General features: G+C 47.7%; 1 protein-coding gene across 3 annotated transcripts in view; it reads left to right on the top strand.

The window, feature by feature from the left end:
- ZBTB7C (zinc finger and BTB domain containing 7C) overlaps positions 1–20,993 on the top strand; it is a 178,472-nt gene that overhangs the window by 117,746 nt on the left and 39,733 nt on the right. Inside the window, exon 1 of one of the 3 annotated variants that reach the window (XM_087760368.1) lies at positions 11,802–11,898. The exons of the other annotated variants lie outside the window; for them this stretch is intronic. Coding sequence (XP_087616494.1) covers positions 11,846–11,898 — 53 coding nt within the window. The 5' untranslated portion in view covers positions 11,802–11,845. Of the gene's footprint in view, positions 1–11,801; positions 11,899–20,993 lie in introns of those variants that run through there. 3 annotated transcript variants of the gene reach the window in all.

The following is a 20,993-nucleotide window of genomic DNA, read 5'->3' as shown; positions in this document are numbered from 1 at the left end:
GCGTAACATCCAACCCTCTGCCCTCCTGCCAAGTCAGGCATCCATGTCTCTCTGCAGGGATGTGGTTCCCCACTACCACCTGCCACGGTGTCACCTCCCAGTTTCTGCATCGATTCTGAGCATCCCACCTCTGTTTTTTCACTGACTGTCCTCTTCTCATCCTCTGAGGTGGAGTGATGATCCCAGCCAGATGCTTGGCTGCCATCATCTCCGCTCTGCTCAGATGATGGCTTGGCCTCTCCTATTTGTGTAGCACATAGCTGATTTATCAGCAGCGATGTTATATTTGCTTCCAGATAAGAAAATGCTGAATATTGGGGCTGGGATTGAGCCTTGTGAAACCTCCCTGGAAACAGTCCAATTCCCCTCTGCCAGTTATTTGTTGAGATCAGCTCTGAATCCCCTGCACATGTGCTTTATTCTTGTCATACGGCACTCATTTTTTAATCAGCACGTCATGTCATAATAAATCAAACACTGTACAAAAGCCTATGTATATTATCTCTAGGCAATTATCTTTATTAACCAAACTTGTAATCTCCTCAAAGAACAAAATCAGCTTTGTTTGATGTGCTGTGTTTGCTGCAGAACCTCTCTGATGAGCATTAACCGTATTCCCATCCTTTAATTCCTCTTCTGGTTGACTCTCAGGAGGGTTCCTATTATTTTACCCATGACTGATGGCAGACAAGCCAACCTGTTCATCAGGCCATCCTGCTTGCCCCTTTTGCAGATCAGTGCAGCATTTGCATGCTTCCAGCTGTCTGGATCTTCCCTGGTATTCCAAGATTTATTAAAAATTAACATCATCGGGCCAGAAAGCTTCTCAGACATCTGTTGGAAGGCTCTTGGGAGCAAGTTATCCAGGCCTGCTGATTTAAAATTGTTTATCGCTAGTAAATGCTGTTTAACAACCTCCTTGGTTACTAATGGACTAGAAAGTACTTTATCCTCCTCATGTGATACAAGCATCTCATCCTGCTTCTTTCCAAATGCGGAGCAGAAATATTGATTGAACACTTCTGCCTTTTCTGCATCATTACTTTTCTCCCCATCTGAGGCTGCACTACTGATTTATACAAAGGCATTATAATATTTCCAGGATTATTTGCTGTTCCTTTCCATATGCAGCCGAATATCTTGTTGGCTTTACGGCTGCAGCTGTGCACAGAGCAGAGGTCTCTGCCATGCTGTCTCCATTGCTGGGAGGTCCCTTCCTTGGTTTGACACAATTTAGGACCCTGGAAGGTGCCTGAGGAGCAGAAATTCCTCTCTCTGCCCTGCATCGCTTTGCATTTATTAAGGAGGAGTTATTAATTTGCTGTACTGTTGCCCATCCATTTGGGTTGCTGAGCAGTTGGACCACCTCCAAGAGCTCCAAAACCATTGGACCCCCCAGCCCTTCCACAAAGGATGACCTTTGCCCCCAAAACCCTCAGATTTTTTGAAGTCATGACATTCTACATCTGTTAACCCCCTCGCCTCCATGTTGCCATGCTAATTTTAGGTTAGTCATCCATGGATGGACAAGCCTTCATCTCTCCAGTTTGTGACTGCTTGCTCTCTCCCCTGACCTAGAAGAGAGCTGCTATTTCTTTCTCCCGTCTTAACTTTGCCCTTTTCTTTTCCTCCCATTTCCCCAGCTTCCTCCTGCTCAGGGTTTCTTAAACAATAAATCCCAGGGCTTGGGACAGGGAGAGCAAATGCACTTGCTGCTGGGGCAGAGCTCTTCCAGGGGTTCCTCCTGCAGGTAGCAGAGCCCTGGGACTGGTGTTACCAGTATGGGTGAGATAGGGGTGGTAGGTACCCTATAGAAAGGGCAGCCTTATTTCCATCCACAACCCATGTTCACCGATTCCTCTCTGTTTGCCGTTTCGCTCACAACTTCGAGCAGCTCTGAGAGTCGAGGACAACGTGAGTTTCTCATGCACAGAAATCTAGTTTTTTCTGCCACAGTGCTCTTATCCCCTTCATAGCTACTGATTCAGCAAGGTGGGAGGCAATGAGGGGGCTCTGACCTGCAATTATTGCACATGCTGTGGGACAGCGCCCAAGGATGCCCGGGTGATGGGACAGCCCATCCACAGCATGGCAACATCATAGAATCACAGAATACCAGGTTGGAAGGGACCTCAAGGATCATCTGGTCCAACCTTTCTAGGCAACATCGCTTGGGGCTGTTAATATTTTTGGCTGATATGAATTTCTTCTTGTGTTGTCCATGTTCATATCGCTCCCCTTAGCACCCATGTTGCAGGACCACATGTATCTGTTGTCATTTCATAGAATCTTAGAATCATAGAATCGTCAAGGTTGGAAAAGACCCTTAAGATCATAGAGTCCAACCGTCAACCTATCACTGCCAAGTCCATCTATACAATGTCTTCAAGCACCGTATCTATCCGTTCTTTAAATACCTCCAGGGATGGAGACAACCACTTCCCTGGGCAGCCTGTTCCAATGCTTGACCACCCTCTTGGTGAAGAAGTTTTTCCTAATGTCTAACCTAAACCTCCCCTGGCGCAGCTTGAGGCTATTTCCTCTCGTTCTATCACTTGTTACTAGGGAGAAGAGATCAACCCCCACCTCGCTACAACCTCCTTTCAGGTAGTTGTAGAGAGCGATAAGGTCTCCCCTCAGCCTCCTCTTCTCCAGGCTAAACAACCCCAGCTCCCTCAGCCGCTCCTCATAAGACTTGTGCTCCAGACCCTTCACCAACTTTGTTGCCCTTCTCTGGACACGCTCCAGCACCTCGATGTCCTTCTTGTAGTGAGGGGCCCAAAACTGAACACAGTACTCAAGGTGCGGCCTCACCAGGGCCCAGTACAGGGGCACTATCACCTCCCTGGTCCTGCTGGCCACACTATTCCCGATACAAGCCAGGATGCCATTGGCCCTCTTGGCCACCTGAGCACACTGCTGGCTCATGTTCAGGCGGCTGTCAACCAGCACCCCCAGGTCCTTTTCTGCCAGGCAGCTCTCCAGCCACTCGTCCCCCAGCCTGTAGCATTGCATGGGGTTGTTGTGACCCAAGGGCAGGACCCGGCACTTAGCCTTGTTGAATCTCATGCAGTTGGCCTCGGCCCATCGATCCAGCCTGTCCAGATCCCTCTGTAGAGCCTTCGTACCTTCAGGCAGATCAACACTTCCACCCAACTTGGTGTCATCTGCAAACTTACTGAGGGTGCACTCGATCCCCTCATCCAGATCATCAATGAAGATATTGAACAGGAACATTTAATCTGTACTAAAGAGGTTTTCATATAAACACATTTTCTCCCACTATCAGTCCAATCTCATGCTCTTGAAAGGGCAATCCAGTTACACATGGTGGGCTTAGATAGGAAATAGGAGGATCATGTTTTGGGTTTGGTGTTTTTTTCTTCCCTGGGTCTGCTGTTTGCTTTTTTCTTGGTTGGATATAGAAAAGTGGGGTCTGGTGGTGAAGTCTGGGGGTACGGAGGGTGAGCATGGATAGCAGGTGTATTTTGTTGCCCCATATTGTCCTCATGGCAGGCTCCAGCCCGTTCAGACGGGGAGGAGGTGGGCACATGGCCTCTTTCTCTCTTCTCCTTAGGTGAAGATGGGGCTGTGCCGGCTCCTCCTGGGCATCGCTCACTGCTGGCATTTCCCCCTCCAGCTTTCCCCAGCATGGGGAGAGGGGAAACTCGGGGCCAAGGGGACCCGGCAGTGCAAAGAGACCACAGGGTCCATCTTTTAATCAGTGCAAGCCTCAACCGTCCTATCCATGGCTTTTCTCTTGAGCAATCTCCATCCCTGGTCCAGCTCTCCACAGACACATCTGTTACCAGCAGAGGTGTGTATCCCAGTAGTGAGATGCTATGGAAGGGAGATGCTCACAGATCATCCATCCTTGCTCATGGAATCATAGCCTTCAAGTCCCTACTTTGGGAAGAAAGCCAAACTATTTTCTTTAGTCTAGCAGAAAAAGGCTTATCATAGAATCATAGAATGGTTTGGGATGGAAGGGACCTTTAAAGGTCATCTAGTCCAACCCCCCTGCAATGAGCAGGGACATCTGCAACTAGATCAGGTTGCTCAGAGCCCTGTCCAACCTGACCTTGAATGTTTCCAGGGATGGGGCATCTACCACCTCTCTGGGCAACCTCTTCCAGTGTTTCACCACCCTCATTGTAAACAATTTCTTCCTTATATCTAGTCTGAATCTACCCTCTTTTAGTTTAAAACCATTAGCCCTTGTCCTATTGCTACAGGCCCTGCTAAAAAGTCTGTCCCCATCTTTCTTCTAAGCCCCCTTTAAGTATTGAAAGGCCACAATAAGGAGCCTTCTCTTCTCCAGGCTGAACAAGCCCAGCTCTCTCAGCCTTTCCTCATAGGAGAGGTGTTCCATCCCTCTGATCATTTTTGTGGCCTCCTCTGGATCTGCTCCAACAGGTCCATGTCTTTCCTGTACTGAGGACTTGGTGTCATGAGATGCTCAAAAACTAGAGCTGGGCACGTTCAGGCAAAAAAAAGATGCAAATTTTTAAGATACTGAGACTAATAAAATGCTAGAAACACTTCTCAAGGTTCAGGGCAAGACTCCCTTGGTTTGAAATCTTTCAGTCAAGATTGCCTCTGCTTCTAAATGCTGGAGGGCAGGCAGGAATGAGGGCCTTGCTGCAGAAGTTACTGGGTGAAGTATTTTATTTTGTATGAAGCTGGAGGGCATAATACATGATCATAATAGTCCCTGTTGCTTGAAAATATCACTGTGAAATAAAACTTTGTTTTGTAGCCTAAATTTCTTATGAAGTGTGGTCTGAAATCCATGCATAGAGTTAGCCCAGATGCTAAAACCTTGAATAATGGAGTGAATATTAGGAGGAATAAGAAAGGAGGAAAAATGTTCTCCTGTAAAGTTTGGGACAGCAAGGGATGGGGATGCTTGGGGAGCAAAGATGCAAGCTGTGACGGAAAATACTCTTGCACCCACTAAAGGGAGATTGATCAGTTGTGTTCAATGTTGTGTGTAGCTCGGGTCCTCCCTCCCGAGCATGGCGTGAAAGCAGAGGAAATAAAAGCTTGGCTTTTGCTAAGGAAAAGAATGACCCACAACGTCAATTTTTCTGCGGGAAGAATGGCTGAATTCAGTGTTTTCCTTTCTCACTCCATCCTGCTGCAATGCTTCGCTATGCGGCTGGGCAGGCCGGTGAGCAGATAATGAATCTGCCGAAATGTGGTTATTGATATAGCTGAGATCATTATACTTAAGGGTCTTGTGAGCTTTCCCATCTAAAGGGGCATTTTTCAGAAGGTTGCGGTCATGACATAAATAGTCTCATTTTGTATGAAATCTCAGCTGGCGAAGTCCTCAGCCTGGGAGCATTTTTTTAAATACATTATCAGGAAGGTAAATCAGGTCAGCCATTTTTTTTTTTTTCAGCTAGAAGTAAAATGGTTCATTTGCCTCTCACTATTAATGTGATATTCTGCAAGGTGCTGTGGCCTGATCCACAGCTTTTGAAAGCAAATGAGATTGTTTTCACCTACATCGGGAAGCTTCTGCTAAATTTATTCCTGGATAAGGATAACTTTCTGGATTGTGGAAATGAAAGCAGGTGGTTTGGGCGGAAGGTTATCAACGCCCAGAGGCTGGCATGCTGGTTATGATGGGCAATTTGCTTGGTTGTCCTTAGCCCATCCACGAGTGGCATGGTGAGAGCAGACCCAGCAAGGAGTCGAGGCTCATTTTGTGCGAGAGCACAACAAAAATAACCCATCGAGAAATTACGAGGCAGGGAAAGTGTTTCAAAAGCTGCGTGTAGCAATTGCACTGGGGCTGTGAATTGTGCAAAAGTGATTGCAGTGGAAGTCAGGCTGAAGTCTGCAGTCATTACTAGGGTCTGGGTCTTTGCGGATGCTCTCCACCTCCTCCCTTTCATCCCCCAGCAAGTTGTATTTGTATCACTTAGGTTTTTTACCACCCATCTCAAGTTTGTTCTGGGGCACTGGGGAGGTGTTGTGGTTTAACCCCAGCCAGCAACTATGCACCACACAGCCGCTCACTCACTCCCCCCCAGTGGGGTGGGGGAGAGAATTGGAAGGGTGAAAGTCAGACAACTCCTGGGTTGAGATAAGAACAGTTTAATAATTGAAGTAAAATGAAATAGAATGATAGTAGTAGTAGTAGTAGTAGTAGTAGTAATAATAATAATAATAATAATAATAATATAATACAATAATAATGTACAAAGCAAGTGATACACGACACAATTGCTCACCACCCCCTGACTGATGCCCAGCCCGTTCCCGAGCAGCAATCCCTTCCCCCCCGGCCAACTCGCCCCAGTTATATACTGAGCATGACGTCATATGGTGTGGAATAGCCCTGTGGCCAGTCTGGGTCCGCTGTCCTGGCTGTGCCCCCTCCCAGCTTCTTGTGCGCCACGCAGAGCATGGGAAGCTGAAAAGTCCTTGACTGGTGTAAGCACTACTTAGCAACAACTAAAACATCAGTGTGTTATCAACATTATTCTCATCCTAGATCCAAAACACAGCACTCTACCAGCTACTAAGAAGAAAATCAACTCTATCCCAGCTGAAACCAGGACAGGAGGGTTTTTGGCATTGGGGGTGGCAACATGTGTAAAGTAGATGTTCAGAAGCCCCATGTGGTCTGGACCTCCCTGGAGGTCTTCATCTCACCTCATCTTCAGCTGCTCTGGGGTGGGAGAGGTACCTCTGGTAAAACTTGGCACCAATCCATCAAGATCTGCAAAGCAGCTCTTCGATCCACATCGTGCCTACATCCATTTGTGTTTAGGATTCATCCTACAATCATTTATTTTTAGTAGCCCTTGCCCAGTCCCAGCCCTGCACAAACACAAGCCGAAGTGGACTTGAAAATCTTTCCCGATAAAGACAAAGGGAGGACTGAAGCATTAAAACCAAGGAAAGTGACCTGGCTGCTGCCTTCAGGCATCTAGCCAAGTAATCAAGCAATACATCAAGTATTTGTATAGGTGTGGGTTCAAGGAGGAAGATGTGTGTGCACTCCATTTGCAGCATGTGCCCTGGGGAGCAGGAGCTGGTATCATTCCCTCCTTGCTGGTGGCTTCAGGGATGAGATGAGGTTCCTGGCCCCTGATCTTCAGCACTGGGAATGACTGTTACATCAGATGAGCTGGCTACGGCTTCGTTTTGGGGGACAGAGGAGACTTTAATGCGTTTAGCCTTACAGCAACTCTCCGATGCCATGCCACCAAGCATTCCACGTCCTAATCTATCACCCTTGAAGATGATCTTCCTCTCCCACCGAGCAAGAGAATGCACAGGCAGCGGCTCTGCCCGGCTTCATCTTCTTTCATTAGACTGAGAATAAGACCCAGTGAGGAAAGGTAAATGTTTTCCAAGAAAAAATACAGGTTTAATTCAAAGTTTGTGTAGATGTTTTGCCACATTCTTGCCAACGTGGGTTCTTTCTTGTTCCCTTGTGGCACCATGAAGCTGCAGGGGAGCAAGAAGGACTGGGAGATGTGGAATAAGAAGGACTGGGAGCTGTGGGTCCAGCTTCACCCAGAGGCTGCATTTCCAGAGCTGGTACCAGTCCCTGCTGGAGCAGGTATACTGGGGGAAGAGGGGAGGTCAGGGTACAGCTCTCCCTCTGAGAGCTTCCCAATGAAGCTATATGATGTAGCAAAATCCCATCATATAGCTGCACATACAGTGTGTATATGTACATGTACACCCTGTACACCTACACAATACCATCTTGGCTATTTCCAGCCCTATTCCTCCATAGAAATCAAACGGTGTATTCATTTCTCAAGGAAATCTCTGGGTAGCATAAATGACCCTGTTTCCATTGATGACACTGGAGCCTCATTGAATTCCTTCATCCACGTTAGGCAAAGTACTGGAGATCACTTAGGATCGATCTGGATTATGACCATTAAGGTTTCAAATATGAAATCACTGAGACCGGCTAGATTGTTTTAGCAAAGCACTTAATCAACATTGGTTTTCACTGATTTGCTTTAGAGGTTGTTTTTTTTTTTGGCTAGGAATATTGTGACAGCAGCTTTGCATGTACACATAGCCTGGATCAGCGAATCTGCCCAGTCCGTGGCATGGGGTAACTGGTAATTCAGCCTCTTGCTGAAAACTGCTCCTCATCTGCAGAGCGTGGGGCTACTAGCAAGGAAATCCCTTTCACCGGTCACCCATTCACCCTCTCCCAGTGTCCACAATCGCCTTTGAAAGATGAAAAACCAGCAGCTCTTACTCAAGCCATAAGCACAGAGACCTTCTTAAACTAGATGGGTTGTTTCCCCATCCTCCTTCCTCCTGACCTGGTGGTACCCCAGCAATGAGGGTGTGCATCAAGGTTGTGGGCTCACATCTCTTCCTTCCATTTACTCTATCACCTTTAAAATAAGGCCAACATTTGGAAGCACTTAGGCAAGGCTTAACTTTATTGCCTGGAGAGCTGTGTTGAAGTTAATGGGGATACGTACCATAGCAAACGGAAACGCGTGTGGGTGTGTGGGATAGACACCTTGGAGAAAACCTCACCGGGCTTTTCCAAGTTTCCCATTTGCAAGCAGTTTCTTGTGAGATTTGGAGAGAAATATGTTGCTGGGGTTTATGTCTTACCAAAATTAACCTGTTAAAAAAATAATCTTTTTTTTTACCAACAGGTTTTGGCCATGAAATAGGGATGTTTGAGGAAGAAAATTATTTTCCTTTGAAAAATGTGACTGGTGCAGCAAATCTTGTTGCGGAAAATATCTTCCTCTGGCTCTCAAAGAGCTGTATTAACTGAGGTTGGTTATTGGGCTCCAACTAGCAAAAGTTTTAAACTGGCCTGAAAAACTCAGGTTCAAAAGGAAAAATTGCAAAAATTCACAAAACACAGTTTATTCTTTAAAAAAACAAAGAAACAAACAAACTGTAGAAAGCAAAACTGTGTCAAAATTTATTTTGCCCGTGAAGATCTTTACATTTGATTTACATTTATATTTTTCTGATTGGACAGTCATCCTTCAAGTAGTCTTTCTTCTGGATAGCTTTCCATTCAATGTACTTGTAATTAGAACTTTCCTGACCTGGGATAAACAATCATTTTTCTATTATATTTTTTTACTAGATATTTCCTGTTGTGAACTGAGGTGGGGTCTGGCACAACTCTTTCTTCGTTTCTTTCTCCTGATATTCTGATTTCACACGCTGTTAGAAGTAGTTTAGTCTCTCTTCCTTTATAGTCTAGGACACCAGTTCATCCCTCTGTTAACAGTGATAAAAAACTGGGAACCAATTTCACATGGAAAATGGGAAATAGTTTCCAGGGTTTAGTGGGGACCTATTGGTCTGCAGTGGTTTTGGACTAAAAGTCATTGCTGAGATGTTTCAGTTGTCACTGTCCCCCCGCCAAGTATTCTTCTGTTATGAAAATGTTGGGTTTGGCTTGCAGGAATTTGGGGACATTTTTCATCATAGAATAATTTAGGTTGGAAAAGACTCTTAAGATCATTGAGTCCAACCGTAAACCTAAAACACTGCTAAGTCCACCACTAAACCATGTCCCTAAGCACCACGTGTACCCGTCTTTTAAATACCTCCAGGGATGGGGACTCAACCACTTCCCTGGGCAGCCTGTTCCAATGCTTAATAACCCTTTCAGTGAAGAAATTTTTCCTAATATCTCCCCTGGCACAACTTGAGGCCGTTTCCTCTTATCCTATCACTTGTTACTTGGGAAAAGAGACCAACCCCCACCTCGCTACAACCTCCTTTCAGGTAGTTGTAGAGAGCAATAAGGTCTCCCCTCAGCCTCCTCTTCTCCAGACTAAACAACCCCAGCTCCCTCAGCCGCTCCTCATAAGACCTGTGCTCCAGACCCTTCACCAGCTTCATTGCCCTTCTTTGGACATGCTCCAGCACCTCAATGGTGCTGGGGACATTTCCATAAAACCATCTTGGGAAACAGCACCATGAACAATGCGCTTCAGGAGCATGGGATGGACGTAATTCTTTCTTCAACACGTTGGCTTTGGTGGATTGATGGAGGCAAGCCGTTTTGATGGGGAAAAAAAGTCGGTTTTGTGGGAAATGAAGAGTTGCTTGGTTTTGTGCTTGGGGAGCTTGGCCAGGGTGCAGATGGGTGGTTAGATGGGTGCTCCCGTCCCATGGGGGATGCAGGCTGTGGGAATACCAGGAAAAGCAGTGGGTGGCAATTGGTGTTGCTCTCCGTGACGGCTTGGCAGTCACTGGATGCCGTCCAAGTTTTGCTTTACCCTTATCTGGGGCCAGACATATTGTTTGCACCGACTTCATTTACTGATTTACCCAGACACTCCTTAGAAACCCAGTAGTCAGAGGAATTGCAGATAGTGGTTTGGGTGTGGAGATGGAAGCAGTATATTTTTTTTACTACAGACCAAGAAAGTGTGTAATAAAAGTTTCAAAAGTAATTGTGCTCTGAGCACAGAGCTCTTCCAAGCCGTGTCTGGGAGTGCCAGGTTGCCCCAGGCTATCTTACAGTTGATTTTGCCTCGTGCTTCAGAAAGATTTCCTTTGTATAAACAATTTTGGTTGTGATTTGGGCTTTTTTTAATGTGCTGCTTTAAAGGAAAACCAGCAGAAAGGCATGTAACGTGGAACTCGGTGTCCAGCTGCTATCATCGGATTTATTGTGTTAACAAAAAATCTGTATTTCCTCATTGTCATAACACCTGTGCCAGAAAGGAACTAGTATTTTATTAAATGCAGGGTTTAACTTAATGCTCTGAGATGTGGCTGCTTAATTCGGGGCAGAATCTGAGGAATGAGCTGATCCCTCGGGCACCCAACGAGGAGAAGAGGAGGGACCTGTTATTTATCACTCAACACAATGGCCAGCCCTTTGGGGTTGCACGCATGCCAGCAAGCCGGGCTTAGCCAGGTTAGGCTGCTCGCGGCGGCGGAGGCGGCACGCTCTGCTGAGCCAGGCTCCATCAGGGTGACTCCTCTGCAGGGGACGTCCTCATGGATGGGGACCACAGGAGGTGGGTGTGGGATGGGGTTGTTGGCCACATGGGTGCAGCTGAGGTGCCCAGGAGGTGGCTTCCAAATCTGGGTGCCGGGGGGGCTTCAGAGCCCCGTGCTGGGCACTTGGGAAGGGTTCTGAAAGTCACTCGTTCCTTGGACTGGCCACCCAGTTTGGGGTCTTGTCACCTGGACAACACAGCGAAAGGGGCCTTGGGTAAGCAAACCCCCCCTTTGAAGATGCCTTGCCTCCATCTTCTTGCTCGCTTGTGTCATTCATGCGCAAAACCTGACTTTTTTAGTTAAATTATATCCAGTTCTTTTCCAAAAGAGGTTTTCATCCCCCCCAGATTTACCTTGTCTCAGCCAAATGGGTGCATGGTTTGCAGGGGAAGTGGAGCAGATCTGTAGGAAAGTCACCCATGGAGTCACCTCTGCGGTGGCAAATCAGCGCATGGTCAGGGGTCACTGGTTGCACCAGAGAAAGGCTTGGCCCACCAAGTAGAAAACAAAAAGGATGCAATAAATCTGCTTTAAGAAAAATGAGATTTTAAAAAAAAAACAAAAAAACACAGAACAAAACCCCAAGTTTTTCTTTCCAAAGAACTTTGTGTGCTTGTTTAAAAAGGAAACATGAAAAGATCCCAGTAAAATCAGTCCATGTCCCGTGTGTTATTTAGACATTAATAGTACAGGTGGACGAGGAGGGCTCCATGCCAAATACTTTTGGTTTAGAGGGAGTGGTGGGAGTGAATTCTCCTAACCGCTCCTAGAAAGGCTTAACTTTCCACACACAAATCAATGACAATCTCCACTCGGCTGCAGACACCCAGGGAGCGACGCTGCCGGATTCCCCATGCAGCCAAGGCAGGCAAGGGGAGGACGAGGGTCGGCACCCAGAGCGGGAAGGTGGGTCGGATGCTGTACTTTCAGCTTTCAAAATATGTGATTTTCAATTTTTTTTCCCCTTTTAGGGCTTTTGCGGTTTATTGAGGGGAGGGGAAGGCACTTGAATTTCATGCTTGGAGGCTAATCGTGTTCGTGTTAGAAATCTTTGGCGCATCGTAGCGATCCTCTGTACTAATCTATTGCCTTTTACATGCGTTTTTAATTGCTGTTTGAACTAGAACCTGTGATTCTCTTTCTGATTTCCTTGCTTGGTATCTTGAATCTTTACCAAGCCTGGAGATTTTGGCTGTGTATCAACACCTGTACAATACAACTTCTCAATTTGCGGGTTTTTTTTTTTTTGTAAGTCTGGCTTAGTTATTTGTTTGTTTGTTTTAAATAGGAAATATCAGTGTGAAAACACATCTGCTAACATCTCCTGCTGGGCAGGCAGAAGGGCTCTGATGAGGCAGATGATTAGTATTTAGAATAGAATAGAATTCTATTAGTATATATATTCAATTCTGTTCTATATTTTAGTACTTATTTATTAATATTTGTTTTAAAGTTATTTTTGTTTCGGTTGTTCTTTGCAGAAAACTTGCAGAAAAAAACCCACTCTCCTCTTAAATAGCTAAAATGTCTCAGCAGATTTAATGCTGGCAGAGAAATCGCGATTAAAGACAGGCTGGGAAGCGTGGTCGGGATGAGGCTGCTGCTTGGTGCAGGATTAAGCCCGGCTCAAGCCGACCTTGGCCATGCCACAAGCAGGGATTGCATGGGGAAACTGGAGGTGCTTTATCTGGAGACCCCCTACCTGGAGTTTGGGTTTAAATCTCAGTCTATCTCGGGAACTTTTTGCTTCTTTACTAGCAAACAGGACACAGCAGGATGGTATGTTATACCCAGTTAAGCTTTAATATTTTTATCAGCTCCTTCTTGAGATCAAATGCTATTTCAGCAGCACAGACCGCCTCTCCAGCTCCCCCGGTCCCGCGTAGGTAATTCCCAGAGCCATGCTGCCGATAAAAACAACAGCCATGGTTTTGTTTAAGGTTGGGCTGAATGAAAACAGGAGGGGAGGAATGTGCTCAGCAAAGGAGGAACCAGCACTCGGCCATCCAGGTGTTGCTTTCTGGAGCTTGTTGGGTGGACGGAAACACTTGGCGCAGTTGTGTGTGGACCTGCAGCTTGTTCTGCCCTTGAAAAGGGGATGTGGCAGCCACCTCCTACTTCACCCAGGTACAATATTTGGGGCAATGAGACTGAGTGGAACTTTCCCCTCCTTTCTGCTTGGTGGAAGTGGGATTGGATGGAGGTTTCTCCTCCTGGGAGGATTTGGAGGTTGGGAGCAGCAAAGGCAGCTGGGTCTGTCTGAATCCCAGTCACCAGGAGTGGATGCCATGGGCACAGCCAGCCCTTGCTGCCTTCAACATCTCCAACACCCCACGCTGGAGAGCAAACCTTTTGTGGGCTTCTTGACATGTATCCTGGTGTTATCCGTGCCATGACAGCCCAGCAAATAGCTCCTGGAAAGGCAGATGAGATGCTTTGCCATCTTTCCTCTGTCTTCCAACACCTTCCATCACTCCCACCACCGCAAAAAGGACATTTCAAACCCGTGCTCAGGAGCAGGCAGGATTTAACACTCACTTTATGCTTGTGCTTGACGCTGTTTACTTCAGGTGCCAGGCAATGAGGAGTCAAACCCGGCATGTTTAAGCACTGAGCAAGCATTAGCCGTACAAACCTGGGATTTTCCAACGAGCCCAGGGCTGTCCGGCACCTAACTCCCTTAGACTCCTTTGAAATTCCTCCTCTAATTAATAAATAAGTGGCAAGTTTCACTGACATAATTTCAGAGCTATTGCTCTTAATTAAATAGCAAGCTATTAAAATAGTTTCAAAACACTGAAGTCTTCCCTCCCCAGTTTGTAGTCCTGGTCATATTCCCATTAAGTGTCGCCAGTGGAATGTTTTTATAAATTTGGAAGTAATTAGAAAAGGTGAAGGATCTCAGACCACGTTGAAACGTGGCATGTGTGGATAATCCTAGCAAATGGGGCAGTGATGGGAGGACTCATCCCTGCCCCTGCTTCTGCCCCTGCCCCTGCCCCTGCCCCTGCCCCTGCCTGTGCCCTTGCCCTCCCGGCAAGATGGGGATGGGAAAGCAGCATCACACCAGGTCCCATCAGCGTGGGGCTGCCCATGCAGCCCCACATGTAATGTATATATTTATGTATAAATATATATATATTATAAATGTTCATATAGTATATAAATTTATATAATGTAGAATGTATATATATTATACACTATTATATTAGTGTAGAATGGTGCAGAAGGGGCAGCTGGTGCCCAGCTACACCACGCTGCAGGTCGGGTCAGCGAGGTAGCTGCACGGTTTATTTTTCTTTGGCTGAGAGCTTTAGCAATGAATAGAGGGAGGGGATCCGGGGCTGGGATGCTTCTGCCAAGAATGATTTGGAGGCCTCTTTATATTAGTCAGAGCTTTTTTATTCCTTACTGGAAGCCTGAGAGGAGCTGCGCGCCCGATGGCAACGTTGCTCACAGGTCTGCATAATTTTCAAGTATCGCTCATGTGAGCAGCTTGCCTTAATTATAGCTTATTTCTCACTGCTGTTGGATTGCTTTGTTCCTTGTCCCTCAGAAAGATGTCCTTGCCCCTAAGGAATGGGTGTGTGGTGGTTGTGACTGATTTTTTTGGAGGGGGGGAAGGATGCCATATCCCAGATGGTGGTTTTACAAGGGGCTCGATGTGCTCGGCGGCTGCAGAAGAGGAGGAGGGGATATCCCACACCATGAAGGCTCTGTGCCATCTCCGTGTGGGTCTAGGCAGGCACGTGGATGTTGGGACCATCAAATGACTTCCACCTCCCAGGGTGTGGGGAGAGGCAGAAAGCCGACATCGCCATCCTTCACCCTGCCCTGCCTAGCAGGGAACCAGTTTGGGAAGTGCCTCCATGTTGCCCGCGGATGAGCCAGCCCAGGAGGAGGTAGGAGACCACTTTGGATCGAGATCCTGGCACCGCTGGAAGAAGGCAGGGTGGAGGGATGGAGACCAGCCAGCTTCCTAACTATGCAAACAACCCACACCCATGTTTGGTGTTTATCGCCGCCGAGCCCGTCACCATGGTATCTGGGCACCTTTTGCCAAGGTGAGTTGAAGCTGATGGAGCATATCCTCTGCCAAACCCCAGGCTCTCTAGGCATGTGTCTGGGAGGTCTCGCAGATCAGCTGGATCTTCCGAAGTTACTGCTGCTGGGATAATCCCAGTCGTTTTGCTGCTGCCTTTGGACGCCCTGCCGCTGCCTGCCCCATCCCTGGCCGGCTCCTGTCTTCTGTGAGCTCGTGAGCTTCTCAAAGCAGGTGCATCCTCACCTCTGCCATGGGGTTTCCTTACACTGTGTCGTACCACGGTGCCAGGCGGGCAGCCAGAGAGGTGGCTTCACAGTCCCCTGTGCTGGGACTGCTGCCTTGATGCAAAATTTGGGCCCTTCTCCCCGACATGGCTGTGGCTCTGGGCTGCTGGGGAGCAATCCAGAGGCTGGTGGTGCCTCCAGGAACATATGGCGTCTGGGCACATCGTTGGGTGACCAGCTGGTGATCTATCATGTTCTCCTCACTGTTCATGTTCTCTATCACTGTTCTCCCGTGGTTTGGGGCAAGTTTTTCCATCTGCCGCTAGCAAAATGGAGGTGAGAAGGTTTGATGGCCTCCCAGGAGGAAACTGGAGAAGAGGGGAGAGGAGAGGAGAGGAGAGGAGAGGAGAGGAGAGGAGAGGAGAGGAGAGGAGAGGAGAGGAGAGGAGAGGAGAGGAGAGGAGAGGAGAGGAGAGGAGAGGAGAGGAGAGGAGAGTGGAGAGGAGAGGAGAGGAGAGTGGAGAGGAGAGGAGAGGAGAGGAGAGGAGAGGAGAGGAGAGGAGAGGAGAGGAGAGGAGAGAAGAGAAGAGAAGAGAAGAGAAGAGACTGAAAAAAGAAAACAGCAAAGAGGAAAGAAAAGCAAGGCAGAGTATTTTTTCTGCAATGTATTTAGCTGGGGGGAAAAAAAACCGAACATTTTTATTATCAATGTTGAGCAATTTCGAAATGGGAAATTTCCCCTCCTGCCCTACTGGCAAGTCGTTGCCCTGGTGGTGTGCGAGAGGAGATGAGTCACATCGGCTAATCCCTGTCTCCTGATTGCCGTGTCCCTTCCAGGCCTTCTCCCCATCCTTGCAGGGATGCAGACTTCTGGTGCAGCTGCCTTTCTTGCACAGAAATAATCGGTCAGGGGATGAAACTCGAGGCAGCCTCAGATGCATTTAGCAGCTTCTTGTTTCATAGCGGCTGGCCAGCGATTGCATTATGGCTGCTTTTATAGTCTGCGCCAGGAGACAGAATGCCAGCTGAAAGGGGACTCTGAAGGTCCACCTCAGCCGGGATTAATGCCTCCATGCCACGGCTGGAAATATGAAAAGGGGACAGATTGCAAAAGAAATGGGTTAGATTTGCTTTTCTTTATCATCAGGTCTTTGTGCTGTGAGCAGGTCTTGCTGCCTCTGTCTTTAGGGAGGTGTTGGATGAGACAACATGGACAGGTCCCAGCCCCTTCAAGGTGCTAGGTGGCTTTGGGAGCTGCAAGGGAACATGAGAACATCTGAACATCCCAGGGCAGAGAAAAAGATTGTGATTTACATCCAGACCCAGGTTTGGTTCACTTCTGGCAACTTCTGCCCTCTTAGTCCTGTCTGAAGAGAAATTAAAGAGATTAGCTCCTCCGCGCCTTAATTTCCCTGGATGTAAAATAAGTCAGTAGTCACCTTCCATGGGTCTTGGTCTGGTTTTGAGAGGACTTGGAGATGCTCTGGCTATAGGGTGGAAAAATTAATGCCAAGTGTTATATCGAAAGAGGATCAGAGATTTTACTTTCATGGCTGCAGAGGAGCGGGCAGGTTGCAATATTCCAGCAACTGTGCACATGCACTTTCCAAACAGTTTTGTTGCAATTAATTACAGTGTAATTAAAGCAGAATGACAGTGCTAACTAAGGGCAAAATCTTGTGAAACAAACAGTGTTTGGGCTGATTTTGTAATTGCTCCAGGTTCCCCAGATACAAATTACACTGTCAGGGCTCCTGATTTATGGGAGAGCGATACACGCACAAATAACTCAGGGAAAGAGCTCCCTGCCTGGGTTGCAGGTGTGGAGGTCCGTGCCCCATCGGTTCTCCTGTGGGTGACCCATAAAGTGTGTGGTTGTCCTTGAAGTGTTTGGTTCTCCTTGAAGTATGTGGTTCTCCTTGAAGTGTCCCATGTCCAGCAGGACACGGGTGGCACCAGCTGTCCCCCTCTGCCCCATCCCCAAGGCTTCTCTTGAGGTTTCCTCACCAGGGAGGTGGCAAAGCTGCCCTGGGCACAACGCCATCCTGGGCAGAGGGATACAGCCAGCAACAAACCACCAGTAGGAACATGGTGGGCAGAGGGATCTCATCCATCCATGGTGGTCCAGCCTATGGGACAGCATGGCCGATGGCACAATTTAGCCTTTGGGTCCCAACTTTTTCATGCTTGGAGGAAGTCTCCATGTGGGTGAGCAGGCAAGGCTTGACTTTGCTAAATCGCAGACAGATTGTGCTGCCTGATCCTTCTCTGGCTATCTGGTGGGGCAATGAAAAATCACGCTGGAGCAGGGTGACTCAGCTGGGGAAGGAGACCTGCAAAGGGAATACAAAGAGGTTGTACCCTTATCTGCTTCTCCGAAGGGGACCAGGCATTTTGTTTTAAAGCTTTGTTTCCTCTGCTCCAGTTTCCAGCAGTCCTGGGAATATCGCGCTTTGTTTTCATGCAGGAAGTCCCTTTCCAGATTAGAGAGCTGCAGTGGGTGTTTTCTCACCTTTAATTAAAAGGAGTGAAGCTGTGACTTTTTAGCAAAGAAATCCTGCCTTGCAACCATTTGGAGGTCATTTAAGTTAATGCATTTCAAGAAATGCAAACAAAAACCCCAAAGTATCCAGACATCGCTGCCTGGAGTTTAAAAATAAGTGAGGTGCGCTTCTGAAAAAGTCAGGAGATCAAGTGAAAAACAGCAAGATAAGCTAAAAGCATCAGTTCTTACAGTAAAACAACTCTGTGTTCATTTTTTACCACTGAATGCTGGGGTTTGGGCTGTGGGTCACTGTCTGCTGGTGTCCCAGTGCTGGCATGAGCCCACTTGCTCACACCAAGGGCTCCCTGCGGGATTCAGCCAGGGAGGGATAATCTCTTCACCAGCCACCACAAAATCCCACGGTGCTCATGGACATCCTTCGCTGTGAGTCACAGGTGGCTTTCCAGGTACGCCGTGATGGTTCACACCACCATCCCGGCTGCGGCTCAGGGTTGAGCATCTTCCCCCAGCAGGTTTTGGTGCTGGGTACCAGTGCCCCCCCCGCCCCCAGCACATCCCACCAGCAGCTGGGCTCCTGCTCTGAATACTAAATCCTGAGACAGAGAGAAGGAGCCCGTATGCTGATTTAATTTGAGCCCGTGCTGCTCTTATCCTGGTTTCAAAGTAATTGTCTCTCTTGTCCACAATTTTCTCTCCTTACATTTCACTGCATATTTATTAGTTTTTTGTGAGGCTATCTGCAGCCACATTAAACCAATTTTCTCCTTGAAATGTCTGACCTTTGATCTGCCAGCCACTGCCTTTCGGAGCCAGAAAAAGAGTCTTTAATAACGTGTCACATGAAAGGCTCCCTGCAGAGCCTGTCACTTGCACATCCAAACTCCAGTTAATAAAGTATCGGATGAATCAATTATTGCCTAATAATTGTTACCTATATTTTTGTGCTAAACAAGGAGAATATTTTTCCCCTCTTTTCCCAGTCGCTTTATAATCTCCCACCAGAGAAAACTAATAAGGCAAATGCATGTACACAGCTATAACTAATATTTCTCAAGCAACATCTTCAACCTTTGTAGCTGGTTCTGATCCTAGCAGACGCGGGGTTTTTTGCAAAGGTGTTAGCCTATCTGGGTGCATCGCATTTTAGGAGTCCCTGCAGCATCCCTCCGTGCTGTGCTGTGTGCTGTGTCTCCTTGGCCCCTCCAGCCCTCTGCAGCAGGCACAGGAGAGAAGAGCGGGGTTAGTGGGTTGCAAAGTGCTTTGCTGGGGATGTTTCGGCTGTTTTCCAGGCAAGGGCAGTGAGGCAGGGGAGTGTCATGACTTGTCCGTCACAGCAAGGTTGGAAGCGACCACCCCGAGGGCTACACTCCTCACCATCACCTCCCAGCACCCTGAGCATCTCCTGGTGTCCTTGTGCATCAGGGCTGGATGCTCCTGTATCATCGCTGGAGGACAAGCGTCCTGCTCCAGGGGTGATGCCTTACCTCCTAACCCATGGAAAGGACAAGGTGAGGAGAGGACCCCTTCCAGTGGGTTGCTGGCACTACTGGCACAGCTGGCTCTCCATGCCATGAGACTGGGCAGCTCACATCACGGTTGTGGCTGCATCCAGCTGCACTGGGCACCTTTTATTTTACATTCTTATCATATATTTGAAGTGACCAATATGTTATCTCTTACTGCTATGGAGCTGTCGAGCTCTCAGGGGTTTTGCTGAGAAAAATAGAGGCAGATGTGGCCAAGCCACTGTTGAAATAAGGATGTGAGGACAGGGCTGTTGGGGTGCAGCATAGCTCCCTTGGGGGTCTCTGCAGCCTCTGGGCACAAGGTGCTGCCACCCTGAACCCCAAGAACTCATCTGTAGCATCTCACACTGGGTCTGAGACCCCTTTTTGTCAGGCTGCTGGCTCTCTGCACCTGGTTTGGACTGCTTTTATGGATGATGGAGAATGTTGTTCAGGTCCTCATGGAAGCCAGAGCATCCACGAGGCCCCAGGGCACTACCCAAGCAGTGGAGCTTTGCTCATGATTCGGGGAAAGATCTCCCTAGCACTCCCGACCTCTCCTCTGGTAGGGACATTGATCCTGCTTCTGCTGAAATCAGCAGCGAGACTGGGTTTCACAGGGGTGAAATGGGCCAGGGAAGTTTAATCACAGCAATTACAGTTTCTGTCACCTGCAAGGTTCTCCGATGCATCACTCTGAAACAACGTCTTGCCCAGGAGCTCGATTTCACTCCCAGTGACATCTCTCCAGGGCAGGAGCAGGCAGCCATCCGGAGGGGAGCATGCCTGGGTACATATCCATCCTGGAGGTGGCCTTGGCAACACACATTGGCATTTATGTATTATTTATTTTCCCTGACGTTTTTCATCTCTTACGTAGTTGCTTAACAGCACCAGGCTTGCACAAAGTGATGGAGAAGGGCTGAAAAATGCAGGAGGCAACCCAGGTCTCTTCTCTCTGCTTTAATTTTCCTGGGATGAATTCTCACTTGCCATATGGGGAAGGACGTGCTCCTGACATCCCCAGCCTGCAAAACACCGCAGCGTCAAGCAGAAGCAAAGTCTCGAGTTTCAGGGGAAGAAGAAACCATCTGCATTGCTCTCTAGCACATCTGTGCTGATTTGGCTGTGAGGACTTGGTTGCAAGCTTGTAGGATTCATCTTCAGAAAGGCTGGTATTAATTGCCATTGAAATGGTAAGCATTAAAAGCTGGGCAAAGAAGAGGTGAATAAAACTGAGGAAGCTTGGAAATACTATGGGCTGATAATTCTTTCCGTCACTCGAGAATATTAACAATGTTGATGGTTAAAATCGTTACTGTAGAAGGCCATCTGCTAGGCTTTGCCCAGCATGAATTGGGAGGGGAGGTGGAAGTGAACATCGCTGGGGAGGTTTCAGGCCAAATCCCAAATCTGAGACGAGATTCAGATGGTCCTGAAGACCTTCATAAACCTGCATTAAAAAATAAAGGTACCAAACCAGATCTCATTCTCTGCATTGTTGACTGCATTTCGGATAGAGGCACCTAATCTACCTTCCAGCTTTAATACTGGCTCACGCCTTGTGCCTTCATCTCTGCTTACCCAATAAAAAAGTCATGATCGGGGCACATTTTATCCAGGACTGTTTCCAAGTTGTGCTTCAGAGGGGAAGTTAGCCTGAAACAAGACAGGGATGGGGAGAGAGAGCTGCGCTAGTCCTGGCCATGGAAAGCCACACC

This window comes from Nipponia nippon, unplaced genomic scaffold (genome assembly GCF_047370975.1).
Source record: "Nipponia nippon isolate SJK-2023a ecotype South Korea unplaced genomic scaffold, ASM4737097v1 scaffold_22, whole genome shotgun sequence".
Classification (NCBI taxonomy): Eukaryota; Metazoa; Chordata; class Aves; order Pelecaniformes; family Threskiornithidae; genus Nipponia; species Nipponia nippon.
This window is presented reverse-complemented; position numbering and strand designations above follow the sequence as displayed.